General features: G+C 43.0%; 2 protein-coding genes across 7 annotated transcripts in view; one reads left to right on the top strand and one right to left on the bottom strand.

The window, feature by feature from the left end:
• Positions 1–21,301, bottom strand: part of si:dkey-118j18.2 (uncharacterized) — a 130,359-nt gene that overhangs the window by 78,982 nt on the left and 30,076 nt on the right. The window contains exons 1-2 of one of the 4 annotated variants that reach the window (XM_068056102.1): positions 10,979–12,603; positions 5,135–5,207 (exon numbers count right to left, since the gene is read on the bottom strand). The gene's annotated coding sequence lies outside the window, so the exon portion shown is untranslated. Of the gene's footprint in view, positions 1–5,134; positions 5,208–10,978; positions 12,604–21,301 lie in introns of those variants that run through there. The other 3 variants (XM_068056131.1, XM_068056121.1, XM_068056140.1) reach the window with 3 other exon arrangements.
• Positions 11,390–21,301, top strand: part of pik3r4 (phosphoinositide-3-kinase, regulatory subunit 4) — a 114,973-nt gene continuing 105,061 nt past the window's right edge. For all 3 annotated transcript variants that reach the window (XM_068056071.1, XM_068056061.1, XM_068056081.1), the window contains exon 1: positions 11,390–12,696. In XM_068056071.1, the coding sequence (XP_067912172.1) occupies positions 11,967–12,696 (730 nt within the window). In that variant the 5' untranslated portion in view covers positions 11,390–11,966. The remainder of the gene's footprint in view (positions 12,697–21,301) is intronic.

Genomic DNA, 21,301 nt, shown 5'->3' with positions numbered 1-21,301 from the left:
CGTCTCTCCCTACCCCTCCACCCCCCAAGTCACTCCCTCCCTTCTCCTCCCCCGCAAGTCTCTCCTGCCCCTCCCCTGCACAAGGCTCTCCTCCCCACCCGCCAGTATCTCCTTCCCCGCCCCCCAGTCTCCCCCTCTGTCTCTCCCTCCACCCTGCCCCTCCATCCCTCCCTCCCTCCCCCACATCCTCCCAGAGTCTCTCTCTCCCCCCACTCCCGGTCACTCCCTCCCTCGTGCCCTGATCCTCCCTCGCACCCCCGTCTCTTCCCCAGCCTCTCTCACTCCCTCCCTCCCCCAGTTTCTCTCTCTCCTTCCCTCCCTCCCCCAGTCTCTCTCTCTCTCCTTCCCTCCCTCCCCCAGTCTCTCTCTCTCTCCTTCCCTCCCTCCCCCAGTCTCTCTCTCTCTCTCTCCTTCCCTCCCTCCCCCAGTCTCTGTCTCTCTCTCTCTCCTTCTTCCCTCCCCGAGTCAGTCAGTCTCTCTCTCTCTCTCTCTGTAGAGATACAGCACTGAAACAGGCCCTTCGGCCCACCGGGTCTGTGCCGACCATCAACCACCCATTTATACTAATCCTACATTAATCCCATATTCCTACCACATCCCCACCTTCCCTCAATTCCCCTACCTATACTAGGGGCAATTTATAATGGCCAATTTACCTATCAACCTGCAAGTCTTTGGCTGTGGGAGGAAACCGGAGCACCCGGCGAAAACCCACGCAGTCACAGGGAGAACTTGCAAACTCCGCACAGGCAGTACCCAGAATTGAACCCGGGTCGCTGGAGCTGTGAGGCTGCAGTGCTAACCACTGCGCCACTGTGCTGCCCCAAATCTAATCTCTTACCATTTAAGAACTACTCTGCACATTTGTTCCTCTTACCAAAGTGGATAACCTCACATTTTACTACATTATATTCCATCTGCCACGTTCTTGCCCACTCACTAAGTCTGTCCAAATCTCCTTGAAGCCGCTTTGCATCTTCCTCACAACACACATTCCCAACTAGTTTTGTGTCATCCACGAACTTAGAAATATGACATTTGGTCCCTGCATCCAAATCATTGATATATATTGTGAACAGCTGGTGCCCAAGCATTGATCCCTGCAGTACCCTACTAGTCACAGCTTGCCAATGCGAGAATGACCCGTTTATTCCTGCTCTCTGCTTTCTGCCTGTTAACCAATCCTTAATCCATGCCAGTATATTACCTCCTATCCTATGTGCTTTAATTTTGCTAAGCAACCTCCTGTGGGGGACTTTATCAAAAGCCTTCTGAAAATCCAAGTATACCACAGCCACCTTTATCAATTCTGTTAGTGACATCCTCAAAAAACTCCAACAGGTTCATCAAACATGATTTCCCATTCATAAATCCATGCGGATTATGCCCAAGCAGATCATTATTATCCAAGTGTCCATTTATCACATGCTTTAGAATAGATTCTAGCATTTTCCCAATGACTGATGTAAGGCTAACAGGTCTATAATTTGCTGTTTTCTCTCTCCCTCCCTTCTTAAATAGTGGGGTGACATTTGCGACCTTCTAATCTGCAGGAACTGCTCCAGAATCTATAGAATTTTAGAAGATGGTCACCAATGCATCCACTATCTCCATAGCTACCTCTTTCAACACTCTGGGATGTAGAATATCAGGTCCCGGGGAGTTATCAACCTTCAGTCCCATTAATTTCTCCAATACAACCTTCTTACTATTATTAATTTCTTTCAATACCTCATTCTCTCTGGTCCCTTGGATTTCTAATTCTAGGAGATTTCTTGTATCTTCCTCAGTGAAGACAGACACAAAGTAATCATTTAGCTTCTCTGCCATTTCTCTATTCCCCATTATATATTTTTCTGACTCTGCCTGTACTGGACCCACATTTGTCTTAGCCAAACGTCTTTTATGTACCTATAGAAGCTTTTACAGTCCGTTTTTATATTTTTTGCTAGCTTACATTCATATTCTATACAATTGTCTCCCTTTCTTTATCAATTTCTTGTCTTCCTTTGCTATATTCTAAAATCCTCCCAATCTTCAGGTTTACTACTGTTTCTGGCAACTTTATAGGCCTTTTCTTTTACTCTTATACAATCCTTAACTTCCTTTGTTATCCACGGTTGACTGCCTTTACTTTTGGGGGTTTTGTGCCTTGAAGGAATGTATAGTTGCTGTTAACCAAGTAACATTTCTTTAAAGACTGTCCATTGCCTATGTGCTGTCATACCTTTCAATTTATTTTCCCAATCCACCACAGCCAATTTGCCCCTCATACCTTCATAATTTCCTTGGTTCAAATTTAACACTCTGGCTTCAGATTGAACTACCTCACTTTCAAACAGAGTGTAAAATTCTATCATGGTATGGTCACTCATCCCCAAAGGTTCTTTTACAACAAGATTATTAATTAGCCCTTTCTCATTACATAATACTAGATCTAAAATAGCATATTCACGAGTTGGTTCCTCAACATACTGCTCTAGAAAACCATCCCTAACACACTCCAGAAACTCGTCCTCCACAGCATTAGTGCTCATTAGATTTACCCAGTCTATATGCAGATTGAAATCACCCATGATTTCTGTATTACCCATGCTACATGCTTCTCTAATCTCCTGATTAATACCATGCCCCACACTACCACTACTGTTTGGTGGCCTATAAACAACTCCTTCCAATGTTTGCTGCCCCTTGCTGTTTCTTAGCTCCACCAAACAGATTCCACATTGTGTTCTTCCGATGGGAGATCCTCCCTTACTAATGCACTGATCTCATCCCTTATCAGCACAACACCACCTCCTTTTCCTTTTTGTCTGTTATTCCTAAATGTCGAATATCCTTGAATATTCAGTTCCCAGTCTTGGTCACCCTGTAGCCACGTTTCTGTTATGGCAATTAGATCATACCCATTTACATCTATTTGTGCCTTTAAATCATCTAACTTGTTGCAAATGCTGCGTGCATTCAGTTAACGTGCCCTTAACCTTGTTGTCTTAACGTTCTGCTTTCTAAGCCTAGTTGATGCTCGCATTTGTTTCACCTGCCTTCTAATATCACTTGCTACTTTTCTACATTGCCCCCACCAAAGTCTCCGCCCCCCCCACCCACCCCACAGTCCCTCCCTCCACCTCCACCCACCAACCCCCACGCCCCCCCGGTCATACCATCCCTCCCCCCATCTCTCCGTCCCCCACGCCTTTCCTCCCTCTCACCCCATCTCTCCCTCCTTCCCTCGCCCCCATCTCTCCCACCCTCCCTCCCCCCTCTCTCCCACGCCCGGCCCAGCCGTCTCTCCCACCCTCCTGTCTTTCCCTCCCCCGTCTCTCCCTCGCTCCAGTCTCCGTCTTCCAGTCTCACCAGCCCCCCTCCTCTCTCTCTCTCTCCCCATCCCCCAGTCTCTCCCTTCCCCCCCACCCCAGTCTCTCCCTTCCTTCCCACCCCCCCACCCCAGTCTCTCCCTCCCTCCTCGCCCACCCCAGTCTCTCGCTTCCTTCCCCCCACCCCAGTCTCCCTCCCTCCCTTCCCACCCAACCCCAGTCTCCCTTCCCTACCCCCCACCCCAGTCTCTCCCTCCCTTCCCTCCCAGCCAGTCTCTCTCCCCCTCTTCTCCAACCCCAGTGTCTCCCTCCCACTACCCCCCCACCCCAGTCTCTCCCTCCCTTCCCCCTCCTACCCCAGTCTCTCCCTCCCTTCCCCCTCCTACCCCACTCCCTCCCTTCCCCCTCCTACCCCACTCCCTCCCTTCCCCCTCCTACCCCACTCCCTCCCTTCCCCCTCCTACCCCACTCCCTCCCTCCCCCCCACCACCCCAGTCTCTCCCTCCCCCCCACCACTCCCTCCCTCACTGTGATTAATGGCACCATTGTTGTTGCAGGCAGCTGTCAAGCTGTTGCTGAGTATTTCACAGACACTGCATTGCACATGTGCGGGAACTGCTCCCTCTATAGTTGTGTTATCAATAGATGCAGCCTTCAGTTTAATAATTCCTGACCTTAAGGTCCTCACTATTTTAAAGAGCAAGATATGTACGTTGGTGTTTTGGGGGTGGGTGATAATTTGACCATTGGAGCAACATGCTATTGGGACGTCTGCATCCTTGGTATCGGCTGTCTTTGCTTCTCAGCTAATACATTCAATTCCACTTTGTCAGCTTCTCCTGTTTCAGTTTCAGAACTAATTTACTCTCGCCATCAAATTATTCACATGCTCTGTCTTATGCATTTAGATCATCCCTAATCTTGTGTTAATATGAGTTCAGTCATTTAACTATTCCTCGTCCTTTCCTTTAAGCATATCACAGGTTATTCAATCCATACTTCCTCTCCTGTGTGTGCATGCACGTATGTGTGTGAGCGCTCTTGCTCCTCCCTTTTGTTCTTCTATTTAAATTGCACCTTTTTAAAAAACTTTTCTGAGAACTCTGAGAAAGGGTTACACATAAAATGTCAACTTGTTTGTTTTTTCCACAGAAACCGTTTGACCCGTAAAAGTGCTTGCAGCATTTATTTTTGTCTTTTGTTTCAGATTTCCTGCATTTGCAATTTGTGTTTTTCTTTTTGAGTAAAGGATTGTCGAAATGATGACAGTGCATTCTTAGAAATATCAACAATGAAAATCTAAAAATATTGAGCTTAGCTATACATCCCTATAAAATATAGTACAGGGTTTGGTAGCCCTCTAGTGGGACTAACTTTTAGCATAACAACATTCCCTCTTGACAAATATTGTCAACTTGTATGCAATTTTTAAACTGCTAAGAGAATTCAATTTACAAATAAAGGTTGGATTGCAGAAGTCATATTTGAAATATAAACCACTATGAAAAGCAATTTGGGAGGTTGACAGAAAACAAAATGTGTAACAAACTATCCAGGTGGAAAATTTGGAAATATTTATGCATTTTCTTTATATTTGCCTGTAAATAAATACAAACGTCCAATAGGCATTGAAGTTATGAAGAATCCTACTGTAGACAATAATTGTTAATATTTGGACTTCAAAATACTCTTACTCATTTTCAGTGCAAAAAGTCAGTGTAAAACCTCACTTTCCACAGGTCTAAAGATGACCTCAAATATGAGACAGGACACAAGAGTATACAATAAACCTTAATAATGTGTATGAGTATGCTTACCATTGTGCCCTCCAGTTCTCTTCAATTTGGTAGCAAACACCATAATGACAGAGTATAAAGTTCAGGCTAAAAACTAGAAACAGACAATGTAAGTAAAATTATATTGAAGCAAAAATAAAACAGCAAGTTAACAACACCGTTCCTACCACACGATCAGCTTCAAAAGATATAAATTCAATAAGTATAACCAGCTCTCTTTCATAACTTTTGAATACGAGGCAATGATTTAAAAATAAACTGTCAGAAACAATAAGGCCCAAAATCATACAATGGTACAGCAAAATAGAAAACTGAAGAATATGGAATACCAGCCTGATTATATACTTCTATTTTCTTTAACATTCAGGCTTGTGCAGTAGAAATAAAGATACCCTACATAATTAATCAAGGATTGTCCCAATTTTAATACTTCTTGCAATGACAGGTGAGACACAAAAGGAAATGGAGAGGTTAAGAACTTCAACAGGCACTTCCTAGTTAAACAGGATTTGACATAATTACATTCAAATTCCAGGTAGATGCTTTTATATTCTTTCCTTTCTCAGAAATCAACAATGCAATTAACAGGGTTAATGTAAATTTATCAATGTACAACTTTCCAGACTGAAGTGTAAATTTCACTTTGCCTACTAGAAATAAAGCCAAGACAAAGAAACAATCACCACAGTCATAGCTACCACTTGAAACAATCCAGTGCCCACAACAAACTGAATTCATGCAAGATAAAATAAAGACATTTTTTGAGTTGAAACTGGATAGGTCTGAGAATATGCCACCATAACAAGCAAATTTTAAATGAAAATTTTAGATTTGAATTTGAAATTTGTTTTAGTTACAGAGACATGCAAGTGGTTATAAAACCAGTAATCCTGATGAAGGGTCTACACCTGAAATATTAACTTGTTTGTTTTCTGCATAGGTGCTCACTCCCAAGTGGAATTCTGTTTTTCTTTATAAATCTACTTGACTTGATTGTGACTGATCTTACCTGATCAGATTTTTCCTACCTTTTTAAAAATATTCAAATGGAATAACTGACCCACTGTTCCTTTTTCAATCAGTTCTTAAATCTGTAGGTGGATCAGTATTGAATCAATCAACACAAGCAATTACCACAATACTTTCTTTCACAGATTACTGAAGACAGCATAGGTATCATCATGACTGTGTGGTTCTAATATTACTTTTTGCAAGTATCTGGGGTATTGCAAAAGGAGAAAGGATCCAGTAGTAACACGAGTGCCACGCATTGAGTAAATAACAGACCAACCAAGACTTCTGCATTTGGCAAGTCTCATGCCTGAGATTGTAGTCCCACAATCATATTGAAGTTGTAATTCGTGGCACTTTTCTTGCTTTAATTTGCTGGAAAGCAGGAGAACATTATGCAGGAGGGGCTATTCCAGCATTGATACTGAATAGTGAGTCTTCTAATAAAATCTTATTTAGAGAAGATTTCAACTTCAATGGCATTCATTTTCTCTCTGTCGCTCTCCAACTGAAAAAAGGGGAAAGTACTCATCATGAGAAGTACAGAAATAGGGACACAGAAATATTTAGAGGAGGAAAGAATAGAAATACTGTCAAAATGAGAAAAAAATTACATTTACAGTGCACTGAACAATACAGTATAAATTGTTTTTACCAATGCAACCAGGTGTCATTTTTTTTAACTTAAGTTGAGAAAGGCAAAGCTGCACCTAAGGAGCCCAGATCATTATTTTTCCCATGACAAGTGCAAATTTTATTGTTTGGCGACCTGCTTTAAAATGTTGCCAATGCCCATCTTTATCAATGTAAGACTATCTCATCCAATTAATTTCTGATAGGTGATTGGTTGAAAGTATTTCTTCCTGGAGTTACTGGGAGATGTGTCTTAGGCATTTTGACAATTTGGACCAACTGCGTCAGTGGTATCAAGTCAGTGAATGCATTTTAATATATTCAATAAAACAAATTCCGTTTGCTACTTTTAACCAAGTTTTTGTTTTGGCATAAGAACATCTGGAGTGACAAACAGCCAATTTGCTCATCAAGTCTTCTCCTTCCAGAGTTCAGGACTCCAGCCCTTCACCTCCATCTGTTCATTCTCAAATTTAAGAAATACTAAGGAGCAGAAGGAGACCATTCAGCCCCTCGAGCCTTTTCCATCATTTGATGAGATCATGGCTGATATACATCATAAATCCTTGATTTCATATCCTTCAACACACTTGGCTAACAAAAATCCAGTGATCTCAGATTTACCAATTTCCTACTGTATTTTGTGGGATAGTTCCTTGCAAAAAGAATTGTTTAAGTTCAAACCTAAATGGCTTTGTTCTGATTTTAATGTTATGTCCCCTTGTCCTAGACTCCCCACTAGCAGAAGAAAGTATTTTCTTGATCTACCTTATTAATTTCCTTCAAAATCCGAAAAACTTCAATCAAATCACCCCTTAACCTTCTATATTACAGGAAATACAAGCCTAGTATATATAATCTCTTCTCATACTCCAACCCTTGGAGCCCTGGTAACATTCTGATGAATCTGTGCTGCACACCTTCCAAGGCCAATATATCCTTTCTAAGATACGGTGCCCAGAACTGTACACAATACTCCAGATGTGGTCTAACCAGGCTTTGTATAGCTGTAGCAAAACTTCCTTCCCTTTATACTACAGCCTTCTAGTTTTAAAGGCTAACATGCTATTAGTCTTCATGTTTTTTTGTACCTGATCTATGCTCATGGACCTCAAAGTCTCTTTGGACCTCCACTGTTCCTAGCTTTTCACCATTTAACATAAATATGCAGATCTATCCTTTTTTGGGTCCAAAATGGACAACTTCACGTTCACCTACGTTGAAATCCATCTGATCAATTAATCCATCCTTTCGTAATGCTATGCTTCTGTGTGCACTAACTATGCCCCTAATCTCGGTGCCATTGGCAAACTTGGATATATGGTTAAGTTCCTTTCTCTACCTCCACTAAAAACAAGCAGTATTGTTAATACTTCTATAATGCTCAATCCCTTTTCTCAACAGACCTTTATTCAACTCCTTTAAAGGTGTTAATTAACTTTAAATCAGTTCACGTCTTTGTAAGTCTATTCAACATACAACTTAGAAGGGTTAATTAATTGATGAGCAGATGGCTGACGATAAATGTTACTTTCTTTCACAACTTTTGAACTGCCCTCATAGTTTTGCAAATAGCCTGAAGAAAGAGGATGGCTCGGTAACGTCATCGCAGTCTGGCATACTAAGGTTTTGCAAATCCTTTTATGCTGGGCTGTATGATGTGAAGCCCACGAACAGCATGGCCTCCCAGTCTTTCCTGTCATCTATCACAGAGGTCTTAGATGACAGCACGCGGGAGAGTCTGGCCAAACCTCTAACTCTGGACGAGCTGACAAAGGCCGTCAGGTCCTTCAAGACGAGTAAAACACCCGCAAGCAACGGCTTACCAGTTGAGTTGCATTCAACTCTGTGTGACTGGATTGGCCCAGACCTGCTGGAAGTATACGAGAGTATGCTTCTGGCCGGCAGCATGTCAGAATCCATGAGGAAAGGCATCATCACCCTCATGTAGAAGCATGGGTAGGTGGGGGTGGGGTGGGCAGAAATCAGAAATTGGTGGCCCATCCCATTGCTTAGGCTACAAGATTCTGTTCAAAGTTATCGCCAGTTGGGTCAGGTCTGCTCTGGAGTTGGTGATTCACCCCAATCAGACCTGTACTGCACCCGGCAGGAAGATCTAATAGCTTTGTGCTACTCAGGGATACGATCGCCTATGTACGGGATGGGGGGATGGACACTGCACTTGCCTCATCAGCTTGGACCAGGAGAAGGCTTTTGACAGGATATTGCACCCATACATAATGGACGTGTTCTCCAAAATTGGATTTGGGGAGGGAATCCGCAAGTGGATCCAACTGCTCTACATCGACATCAGTAGCAGTTTCAATCAATGGGTGGGAATCAGAAAGTTTCCCGATCCAATCTGGAGTCAGACAGGGCTGTCCTCTCTCCCCTGTTTTGTTTGTTTGCTGTATTGAACATTTTGCTGAGTCCATTAGGAAGGATGCGGGAATAAGAGGGGTGACAATCCCAGGTAGCCGAGGCACTCAGGTCAAAGCCTCCCTATACGTGGACAACGTCGCCGTCTTCTGCTCGGATCCGCTGTCTTTTCGCAGCCTGATGATCATCAGCAACCAGTTTGAACTGGCCTCGGGAGCCAAAGTAAATAGCGGCAAGAGCCAGGCCATGTTCTTTGGGAACTGGGCTGACCGATCCTTTGTCCCGTTCACTGTCAGGTCAGGCTACCTGAAGGTGCTGGGGATATGGTTCGGAAGGGCCAGGGCGTGCACCAAAACCTGGGAGGAACGAGTAGTCATGGTAAACCATATACTGAGTATGTGGGGTGGGAGCAGCGTTCTCTCTCCATTACGGGCAAGAACCTGGTCATCAGGTGCGAGACGCTTACGTTGTTACTGTACGTGGCACAGGTCAGGCCCATACCCCAGTCCTGCGCCATGGCAGTCACACGAGCCATCTTCTGCTGTATTTGGAGATCCAGAATGGACCAGGTCCGGAGGGACACAATGTTCAAATCTCTAGATAAAGGGGGAAAAATATACCCAACGTTGCCCTCCTCCTGATCGCCACCTTTGTGTGCAGCTGCATCAAGCTGTGCCTAGAACCTCTGTACGCAAACACCAAGTGTCACTACGTGCTGAGATTCTATCTGTCCGTGTTGCGAAGGATGGGTCTGGCCACATTGCCGCGCAATGCTCCATCCAGTTGGACCGTGCCATACCACCATTCCTTCATGGAAAGGTTTGTGCAGAAAAATACCTTTGACCACCAATCCATCAGACAGTGGTCTGCACGGAATGTCCTCAAAGCCCTACGGGAAAAGGAGATGGTGGATCCTGTCAGATGGTTCCCCGAGCAGACTGCCAAAGTCATTTGGCAGAATGCTTCATCACCAACACTTTCAAACAAGCACCCAGACTTCGCTGGTGGTAAGAAGGGCCCTCCCTGTCAGATCCTTCTTGCCTCCTCATGCTGCCCTCGAGGTGGCTGTGCTGGGGAAGAGACAGTTGCTCACCTCCTTCTGGAATGTGCCTTTGCAAAGCAGGTGTGGAAAGAGATGCAGTGGTTTTTGTCGAGGTTCATCCCAAGCAGCTCTGTAACACAGGAACCTGTGCTCTACGGGCTGTTCCCAGTGACGCACACAGAGATAAACATTAACTGCTGCTGGAGGACCATCAATTCGGTGAAAGACACTCTTTGGTCTGCCTGAAACTTGCTGGTCTTCCAGTGCAGAGTTGTCCACAACCGAGCGTTGCAGACTGGCACATTCTGAGGTTCAGGATTACATGCTGAGGGACGCATTAAAGCTTGGGGCAGCCGCCCCAAATGCTCAATGGGGAAAGGCCACAGTGTAAGGTCCTCTCGCCATAATGAACCAAGAGGCTGGAACCCATGTAAAACCCCTCAGGCTATATGTACCAAAATGTTTTTTTATTATGTAATGCATTTCAAATGGAATGGCAAGAATTGTGAAGCACTTCATATTTTTTTGGTATCTAAGAAATTGATCTCTATTGTACTTTCCAGAATGTGAAATTTGAACTGTTTTGAACTATTTTTTGCACATTTTTATAAATAAAGTATATTTTTTGGAAAAGAAACCCCACAGAGATAGCTAGATCTTTGTGGGCAGCTTTCTTCGAGGGAAGCAGTGATCGCACTTGCTTCGCTGTCAGACTCCGGAGCGACATCTTGTGACTTGATTTTATTTAGTTTTGATGAAGTTCCTCAATGCATAACCAGCACTTTAAACTGAATACTCACTACTAATGAGAGTCAATAAATACACATCGATCCAAATGAATTGCACGAATGCACAGAGATTGAGATGATCAAATACTTTATGGAACGCAATTTTTCTAGTCCGAAAAGCTTCGTTTACACTTTGGTGTTCGTCGTCCAACCATCTCTGCATTCATTTCCATTCGTTTCGGGTTGTTGTTGAATAAGTCATTGCGTATTGAAATATCCAACTCCCACTACAAACTGTACCAGGCAACCTTTCCCTTGCATACAATTATCAAGCTCAAGTAAAACCGTGTCTGCTATACAATGTTAGTTCCACGAGCTAAGCGCACGCCTCCATTCGCAATCTGCCCGCACCAACTCGGCTTCCATCCGTCCACCCCTTGTTATCACCCCGCCCGCGCACCGTGTCCGTGCGGTTGGTTCCTACCCGGCTTTTTAAACACACACTCTCCTTACCACCGCCGCCATCTTTCCCCGGGTTCCACCTAGCAATGGGCTCCAAGCATCTCGTCTGGAATTAAGACTTCAGAATTAAAAATAACAGTCTTCGGGCAATTTCAGGTTGCTACCGTCGCGTCAACGCATCAACCCAAAACGTTTGTCCTATTTCGGCAACCTGGTGAACCGAACGTGAAAATTTCACAGCAGACTGTTTCCGTCGACCGAGTTCCCTCTGGAGCGACGCTTGTCAAAAATGTGACTTTTGGTGGTGGGGGAGGAGGAAAAAAAACCCGCCACGGAATTCAGCAGTTCCGAGAAAGCCAGGAGTGATCTGCAGTATCGATGTGCTGTGTTTTGTTGGCAGTTGAGGCCGGTGTGCTCAGTTCTCCTTCAGTTGGGAGAAGGGGAACGGTTGTCCGTTATTGACGGTTAAACCCGTTCGAGTGCCAGTCTCGCGCGCTCACCCTCTTCCGCTCGCGTTCGGTGCCAGCCCACCCACTCTATTACCCCTGTCAGTGCCTGTCCCGTCCACTGTCTTGCCTGTGTTGGTGCCAGTGTCGCTATGGGTAACCAGCTGGCTGGCATTGCTCCCTCGCAGATCCTGTCCGTCGACAGTTACTTCTCTGACATCCACGAGTTTGAGTATGACAAGAGTCTGGGCAGCACCCGCTTCTTCAAGGTGGCTCGAGCCAAGCACCGCGAGGGACTGGTGGTGGTCAAGGTGTTCGCCGTGCAGGACCCCTCGCTGCCGCTCACTGCCTACAAACAGGAGCTCGAGGAGCTGCGGCACAAGCTACATGGGGCCCACAACTGTGTCCCCTTCCAGCGGGCCAGCTTCACCGAGAAAGCCGCCATGCTCTTCCGGCAGTACGCCCGGGACAACCTGTATGACCGCATCAGCACCCGACCCTTCCTCAACAACATCGAGAAGAAGTGGATTGCTTTCCAGCTCCTCACTGCGGTGGAGCAGGCTCACAGAGTCGGCGTCCGCCACGGGGACATCAAGACGGAAAACGTCATGGTCACCAGCTGGAACTGGGTGCTGCTCACCGACTTTGCCAGCTTCAAGCCCACTTATTTGCCTGAAGACAATCCGGCTGACTTCAATTATTTCTTCGACACCTCCAGGAGGAGGACTTGCTACATTGCCCCCGAGCGCTTCGTGGATGGGACGATGTTCAGCACGGAGTTGGAAGCAGCTAGAGATCCAACTACTCCACTGGTGGATCTGACGCACAACAACCAGAGGACGAGGGGAGAACTGAAACCAGCCATGGACATCTTCTCTGCAGGTACACTGAACAGAGCCAACTTGCTTTGAGGTATATGATTCTTTGTTGAAACTCCCAGTTGTAATTGGTCTGAAGCGAGCACTACTTGGCTGGGCACAGAGGCAAAGCTCCCAACTGTCAAGTAAGTCATACCATTGCCCACTTACACAGTTTGTGCTGTGTACTGTAAACTAATTTGAGATGAATAGAAAAAGCTGAGCATTTTTGAAAGTGTGAAATGGAAGCAGAATAGCTTGGGGAATGGAGTCAACATCTAAAACGAGCAGAGACCTTTAAGTGTAGGCCCTTTTATCAGAATTGGAAGATAAGGAAACAAAGACAAGAAAAAAAGGATGAGATCAACACTAAGAACCAAGTGTCCTAACTATGGTCTCAGAAATAAGTGAATTGAGGTTAATACTGTGCTATCTGATTTTTTTAAATCAAGAAAACTAGAGAGTTCAGGATCATACTTGTGGACAGAATGGAAATGCTCACAAAATGATTACCCAAATTGTGTTTGGTTTTCCCAATGCAGAAGAAACCATGCCATAAAGAATCAGTTCAGTAAACTAGATATGCAGAAAAACATGCAACTAGCTATCTTGAGAAAGAGGAGTTTTCCAAGACAAATGAACAGACATTGTCTGAAAAAAGTGCCAGGGGAATAGAAGCCAGAAATAGATAACGTAAACTCATTTGAGAAAACCTTATGACAAATAGAGAAAGGTGAATTTTACATTTTCAGCTTGGATTGGGCTTGACCTGAAGTCTGGAAGTGAAGGGATAGTATACTACTGTCAAGGAACTAAATGAAGTATTTCAGTAGATTGCACTATAGGTTGAAACAGGTGAAATTTATGTTAACACATGTCCACTAGTAGATCCATTATCAGTGAAACAGTTTCGGTAAACTTGCCATAAAAAGTTGTAGGTGAAATGTTATTCGATACTTATAAATAAACATAAGTAAGTGATCCACTCATCTGAAGTACCAAGAGAATGCAGTCTGTGGTTAGCCAGAGCATAGTTACTGGCGATGAATAAGATGGTGTTACCGACATTACTCCTTTTTAGAAATTGTAGGAATGATAGTTTGGGATTTAGGTTTGTTACCCGGGTTTTATTTGTGATTTGGCCCTGGAGATACCATACATAAATTAACTCAATTAAACTGATAAAGCCACAGCAGGTCCCTAAGAAAAAGTAAGTGCAGCTCTGCATAGACTTGTTTAACCCATATTTCATCACACAGTGCAGACTGAATAGAATACAATTTGATGTATTACTAACAGCTACATTATTTCAATTGTTTTGCATAGCAAAGAACAATATGATTACTAAAGCCATGTAGTTTTAGAATTGTAGTTATTTGCCAAAGTTAACCCTTTTCAGTTTATGCAATATAAATAACAGGTAGTATTGATGCATTTCCAATTCAAGTCTACATCTAAAAACACACAATCTCTTTGATTATTTAACTGTTATGTTTAATATCTTCCAATGTAGTGCACTAGCTTCATGCCTGGCAGTCTCTAGTTCTAATATTTAACTTAACTTGCACCTATTTAAACTGTAATACTACATTTCTAAGTTGCATTACAAAGTTAAATGTTGTATTACATTGTGCCAAAGTGAATTGTCACAGCGACTATTTGTTCAAGTGTTCACAAACTAGTCTAACATTAAACATTTTATCTTGCTATCTAGAGTTCTGATTCTATATACGAAGTTAATCTCTTCAAACGTTTCCTGTAAGCACCCTAACATTAATGTATTATCACTGTTGATTGGACCCACCAAACCAATCCTCATCAAAGTTGGAATTTCCACTAAAACTGTACAAGCATATCTGATTAAAATAACTTTATCACTGCAGTCATTCAAGTCTATGCCAGATTGAAGGCTGATACAGCAGTTTCCAACTCCAATAAAAAATGCCTAGTTGTTTCTCTGTTTATTGTTGTATTATAAACTGAAAAAGTATGTTGAAATAGTCAGCAGCTGCTTTTTTGAAACATCTTAATTTCCATACATTAACCCTTGTAGTATCAGTCATATTACAACATTAAACAATTATAAATAATTGTAAAATTAATAATAGTATGCTTCTATCCTTAAGTAGCCTTGGAAATTTTTGTTTTAAACAATGAATGAATATTTGGGACGCTGGATTGGGGAGGTTACTTTGCTCAACATTGTTTAAGAACTGTTTTGAGATGTACAGGTGAAGTGCAACAGTTAATATTGAACTCATGGTTACTGACTATACCTATGCTTATTTGTTCCTCTTCTTCAGACTAACAGATACGTTGGCCTGGAGTTTCTGCGAGATTGCGTTTTTTTCAGTGCAAAATTCACTTGAAATTGGCCACACCCGTGCATAAGATCGCAGAATTTCAAGCACAAATTATGTCCAGCACAAGTCGAGTTTCTGTCATCCTGTGCGCTAGTTCAAAAACATTCCAATACGAGGTGACGCCATCCACAAAACTGGTTATGCCCCAGATTGAATTAATCACTATTGTGAGCTTTCGCTAATTTTGTTTATTTGCAGGCCTTTGAGGAGGCTGTTAAAATTATGCCAGTTCTTTTGTATGGTAGGACACCAATAGGCAAGTTTTAAAAGCTTAAGCATGTCATTTTTTTTTTATAGAATCCTTGAGTGGTTATAGCACAAAAGGAGGCGATTCGCCTTCTGTGTCCATGCCGGCTCTCTACAAGAGCAACTCATCTAGTCCCAATTCCCCGCCTTTTCCCCATAGCTCTGCAGATGTTTTCTTTACAGAGAATTATCCGATTCCCTTTTGAAGCTCACAATTGAATCGGCCTCCAACCCACTCACAGGCATTGTATTTCAGATCCTAACCAGTTGCTATGTTTTTAAAAAAAATTCCTCATGTTGTCTTTGGTTCTTTTGCTGTTCACCTTAAATCAACGTTCTCTGATTCTCGACCCTTCTACCAATGGTAACAGTTTCTCCCTATCTATTCTGTCCAGACCCTTCATGATTTTGAACACTTCTATCAAATCTCCTCTCAACCTTTCCTTCTCTAAGGAGAACAGCCCAGCTTCTCCAATCTATCCACATAACTGAAATCCCTCATCCCTGGAATCTTCTGGATTCTTTTAATTCTTTTTTGCACTCTCTCTGATGCCTTCTCATCCTTCCTAACGTGTGGTGCCCAGAATTGGATGCAATACTCCAGTTGAGGCTGAAGCAGTGTTTTATAAAGGTTCACTATAATCTCCTTGCTTTTGTATTCTAGTCATCTATTTATAAAGCCCAGGATCCCCTATGCCTATGAACCACTTTCTCAACCTGCCCTGCCACCTTCAACGATCCGTGCACATAAACACCCAGGTCCCTCTGCTCCTGCACCCCCTTTTTATACTGTCCCTCCTCATTCTTCCTCACAAAATGCATTACTTTACACCTCTCTGCATTAAACATCATCTGCCACGTGTGCCCATTCTACCAGCCTGTCTATGTTCTCTTGAATTCTATCACTGTCCTCATAGTTCACAATATGTCCATGTTTAGTGTCATCTGCAAATTTTGAAATTGTGCCTTGTACACCCAAGTCCAACTCATTAATATAGATCAAGAAAAGCAGTGGTCCTCATGCTGATTGCTGGGGAACCCCACTGTGCACCTTGCTTCAGTCCAAAAAACAACTGTTCACCAGTACCCTGTCACTCAGCCAACTTTGTATCCGTGCTGCCACTATCCGTTTTATTCCATGGGCTTTAACTTTGCTGACAAGCCTGTTACGTGATACATTATCAAGCGCCTTTTGGAAGTCCATGTACACCACAGCGTTACCCTCATCAACCCTCTCTGTTGCCCCCTCAAAAAAAAACTCAATTAAGTTAGTTAAACACAACCTGCCCTTAACAAGTCAATGCTCACTTTCCTCAATTAATCCACATTTGTCCAAGTGACTGTTAATTTTGTCCCAGGTTATCATTTCTATAAGCTTTCCCACCATCCAAGTTAAATTGACTGGCCTGTAATTGCTGGTCTTATCCTTAAACTCATTTTTGAACAAGGACGTAACATTTGCAACATTCCAGCCCTCCGGCACCACCCCTGTTTATAAGGAGGTTTGGAAGATTATGGCTAGTACTTCCACAATTTCCACTCTTATTCCTATCAGTATCCTTGGCTGCATCTGATTTAGTCCTGGTGACTTATCAATTTTAAGTACAGCTAGCCTTTCTAATACCTCCTTATCAATTTTTAGCCAACCCAGTGCCCTCTCCCCTTTCACTCTCTTTAGCATCATCTTCTTGGTAAAGACAGATGCAAAGTTCTCATTTCATACCTTGCCCATGCTCTCTGCCACCATGTGTAAATCCCCTTTTTGGTCCCTAATTGGCCCTACCTCTCCTTTTACCAGCCTTTTACTATTTATATGCCTATAGAAGACTTTTGAATTCCCTTTTATGTTTAGCTGCCAGGATCTTATACTCACTCTTTGCCTCTCTTTTTTCACTTCCCCTCTCAACTTTCTATATTCAACCTGATTCTTAATAGTATCATCAACCTGACAACGATCACATGCACCTTTTTTTTTTCTGCTTCATCTTACTCTATATCTCTTTCGTTACCCAAGCAGTTCCGGCTTTGTTTGTCCTACCTTTTTTTCTTCTTGGGAATATACCTTGACTGCACCTGAATCATCTCTTTAAAGGCAGTCTGTTGTTCCATTACAGTTTTGCCTACTAATCTTTCATTCAAAATTACCTAGGCCAGATCTGTTCTCACCCTATTGAAATTGCCCCTTTCTCCAATGAATTATTTTTACTTTGGATTGCTCCTTATCCTTTTTCCATAGTGAACCTAAACCTTGTGATTCTGTGATCACTGTCTGCTAAATATTCCCCTGCTGATATTGATTCACTTGACCCACCTCATTCTCTTAAGCCAGATCCAGCAATGCCTCCTTCTTGTTGGACCCGAAACATACTGATCTAGAAAATTCTCCTGAACAAACTTCAGAAACTCTTCCCCATCTCTGTCCTTCACAAACGTACGGATTAGGAGCAAGAGTAGGCCACTCGGCCCTTCGAGCCTGCTCCGCCATTCAATAAGTTCATGGCTGAACTGATTACTCCACATTTCCACTTGCCCCCCATAACCTTCCACTCTCTTCCTTATCAAGAATCTAGTTACCTCTGCCTTAAAAATATTCAAAGACTCTGCTTCCACCACCTTTTGAGGAAGAGAATTCCAAAGACTCACGACCCTCTGAGAGAAAACATTTCTCCTCATCCCGGTCTTAAATGGGTGACCCCTTATTTTTAAACAGTGACCCCCTAGTTCTAGATTCTTCCAGAAGGGGAAACATCCTTTCCACATCCACCCTGTTAAGACCCCTCAGGATCTTATATGTTTCAATCAAGTCACCTTACTCTTCTAAATTCCAGTGGAGACAAGCGTAGCCTGTCCAATCTTTCCACATAAGAGAGCCCGCCCATTCCAGGTAGTAGTCTAGCAAATCTTCTCTGTACTGCCTCCAATGCATTTACATGCTTAAATAAGGAGACCAGTACTGTACACAGTACTCCATGGTCTTACCAATGCCCTGTATAGCTGAAGCATAACCTCCCTACTTTTGTATTCAATTCCCCTCGCAATAAACGATGACAGTCTATTAGCTTTCCTAATTCGTGCTGTACCTGCATACTAACCTTTTGCGATTCATGCACTCGGACACCCAGATCCCTCTGCATTTCAGAGCTCTGCAATCTCTCACCATTTAGATAATATGCTTCTTTTGTATGCTTCCTCCCTAAGTGGACAATTTCGCACTTTCCCACATTATACTCCATTTGCCAGGTCTTTGCCCACTCACTTAACCTATCTATATCCCTTGGTAGCCTCCTTATGTCCTCCTCACAAGTTACTTTCCTACCTATCTTTGTGTCATCAGCAAATTTAGCAACCATACCTTCAGTCCCTTCATCTCAGTCATTTATATAAATCGTAAAAAGTTGAAGCCCCAGCACAGATCCCTGTGATACACCACCCGTTACATCTTGCCAACCAGAAAATGACCCATTTATGCCTACTCTCTGTTTCCTGTTAGCTAGCTAATCTTCTATCCAAGCCAATATGTTACCCCCTACATCATGAGCTTTTATTTTTTGTAATAACCTTTGATGTGGCACCTTATCAAATGCCTTCTGGAAATCTAAGTACAATACATCCACCAGTTCCCCTTTAACCACAGCACATGTACCTCCCTCAAAGAACTCGAATAAATTGGTTAAATGTGATTTCCCTTTCACAAAATCATGTTGACTCTGCCTGACTACCTTGAATTTTTACCTTTACACTGTATTAGGATAATTCAAGTCCCCCATTATAACTACTCTATAGTTTTTGTACCTCTCTAATTTCCTTTAAAATTTTTTCCTTCATATAAGAACTTTAGTAGGAGCAGTAGTAGGCCATTTGGCCCCTCAGGCCTGCTCTGCCATTTAAGATCATGGCTGAACTGATTGTGGCCTTAACTCCATGTACCTGCCACACTTCCCCGCCACCCCCCCCCCCGCCCCCCAATACCCCTGACTCCCTTGTAGATCAAAATCTGTCTAACTCAGCCTTGAATATATTCAATGTCCCAGCTCCACTGCTCTCTGGGGAAGAGAGCTCCAAAGATTAATGACCCTCTGAGAGAAGAAGTTCCTCCTCATCTCCATCTTAAATGGGAAACCCCTTATTTTGAAATTGTGACCCCCTAGTGCTAGATTTCCCCCATGAGGAGAAACATCCTTTCAGCGTCAATCCTGTCAAGCCCTCAGAATCTTATAAGATTCGATAAGATCACCTCTTATTGTTCTAAACTCCAATGAATATAGGCCCAACTTGCTCGACCTTTCCTCATAAGACAACTCCTTCACCCAGGAATCAGCCTAGTGAACCTTCTCTGAACTGCTTCCAATGCATGTATATTCCTCCTTGAGTAAGGAGACCTAAACTGTACACAGTATTCTAGTTGTGGCCTCACCAATACCCAGTTGCAGCAATAGTGCCCTACTTTTATACTCCATTCCCCATGCAATAAAGGTCAACATTCCATTTGCCTTCCTAATCACTTGCTGTACCTGCATGCTGTCTTTTTGTGATTCATGTACAAAGACACCCAGATCCCTTTGTACCGCAGCATTCAGCAGACTCTCTCCATGTAAATAATATTCTGCTTTTCTATTCTTCCGCCAAAGTGGACAACCTCACATTTTCTCACAAACTCCATCTGCCAAATTTTTACCCACTCACTCAACCTATCTATATCCCTTTGTAGACTCTTTGTGTCCTCCTCACAACTTGCTTTCCTATCTATCTTTGTATCATCCGCAAATTTGGCTACAATACAGTCGGTCCCTTCATCCAAGTCATTAATATAAATCGTAAATAGTTGAGGCCCCAGCACTAATCCCTGTGGCACTCCACTAGTTAAAGTTTGTCAACCTGAAAAAGCCCCATTTATCCCAAGTCTCTGTTTCCTGTTAGTTAGCCAATCCTCTATCCATGCTAATACGCTACTTCCAGCACCATGAGCTCTTACCTTGCGTAGTAACCTTTTATGTGGCATCTTATTGAATGCCTTTTGGAAATCCAAATACACTACATCTACTGGTTCCCCTTTATCCACCCTGCTTGTTACATCCTCAAAGAACTCTTTGTCAAACATGATTTCCCTTTCATAAAACCATGTTGACTCTGCCTGATTACATTATGATTTTGTAAATGTCCTGCTAATGCTTCCTTAATGATGGATTCTAGCATTTTCCCAATGGCAGATGTTATGCTAACTAGCCTATAGTTTCCTGCTTTCTGTCTCCCTCCTTTCTTGCATAGAAGTGTTACATTTGCAGTTTTCCAATCTGCTGGGACCTTTCCAGAATCTAAGGAATTTTGAAAGATTACAATCAATGCATCCACTATCTCTGCAGCCACTTCTTTTAAGACCCTAGGATGCAGGCCACCAGTCCTAGGGGACTTGTCAGCTTTTATTCCTTTTAGTTTTAATTTTAGTGATTAGTTTTAAGTTCCTCCCTCTCTTTTGTCTCTTGATTTTTCTGCTGTTCATGGGATGTTTTTTGTGTCTTCTACTCTGAAGGCAGATGCAGAATACTTGTTCAAAGTTTCTGTCATTGACTTGTTTCCTATTAATTCCCCAGTCTCATCCTCTAAGGGACCAACACTTACTTTAATGACTCTTTTCCTTTTTATATACTAGTAGAAGCTTTTACTGTCCAGTTTTTGTATTTCTTGCTAGTTTACTCTGATACTCGAATTTCTCCCTCTTTTATCATTTTTAGCCATTCTTTGCTGTTTTCTAAAATCTTCCCAGTCTTTCCCACTAGTTGGTGGCCGATAGAATGCACCCAGTAGTATATGGTATCTCTTGTTTCTTAGCTCTAACCAAATAGATTCTGTCCTTGACTCCTCTAGGACATCCTCTCTATCCAACACTGTAATCTCCTTAATCAATACTGTCACCCCTGCTCCTTTTCTTTCCTTCCCTTCCCTATTTTTCCTGAACACCTGGTACCCAGGAATATTTAGTACCCAGTCCATCCCTTTTTGAACCAGGACTCCCTGTCGCTACAT

This window comes from Heterodontus francisci, chromosome 2 (assembly GCF_036365525.1).
Source record: "Heterodontus francisci isolate sHetFra1 chromosome 2, sHetFra1.hap1, whole genome shotgun sequence".
Lineage (NCBI taxonomy): Eukaryota > Metazoa > Chordata > Chondrichthyes > Heterodontiformes > Heterodontidae > Heterodontus > Heterodontus francisci.
Note: the sequence above shows the minus strand (reverse complement) of the source record. Positions and strands in the feature narration are given on the sequence as shown.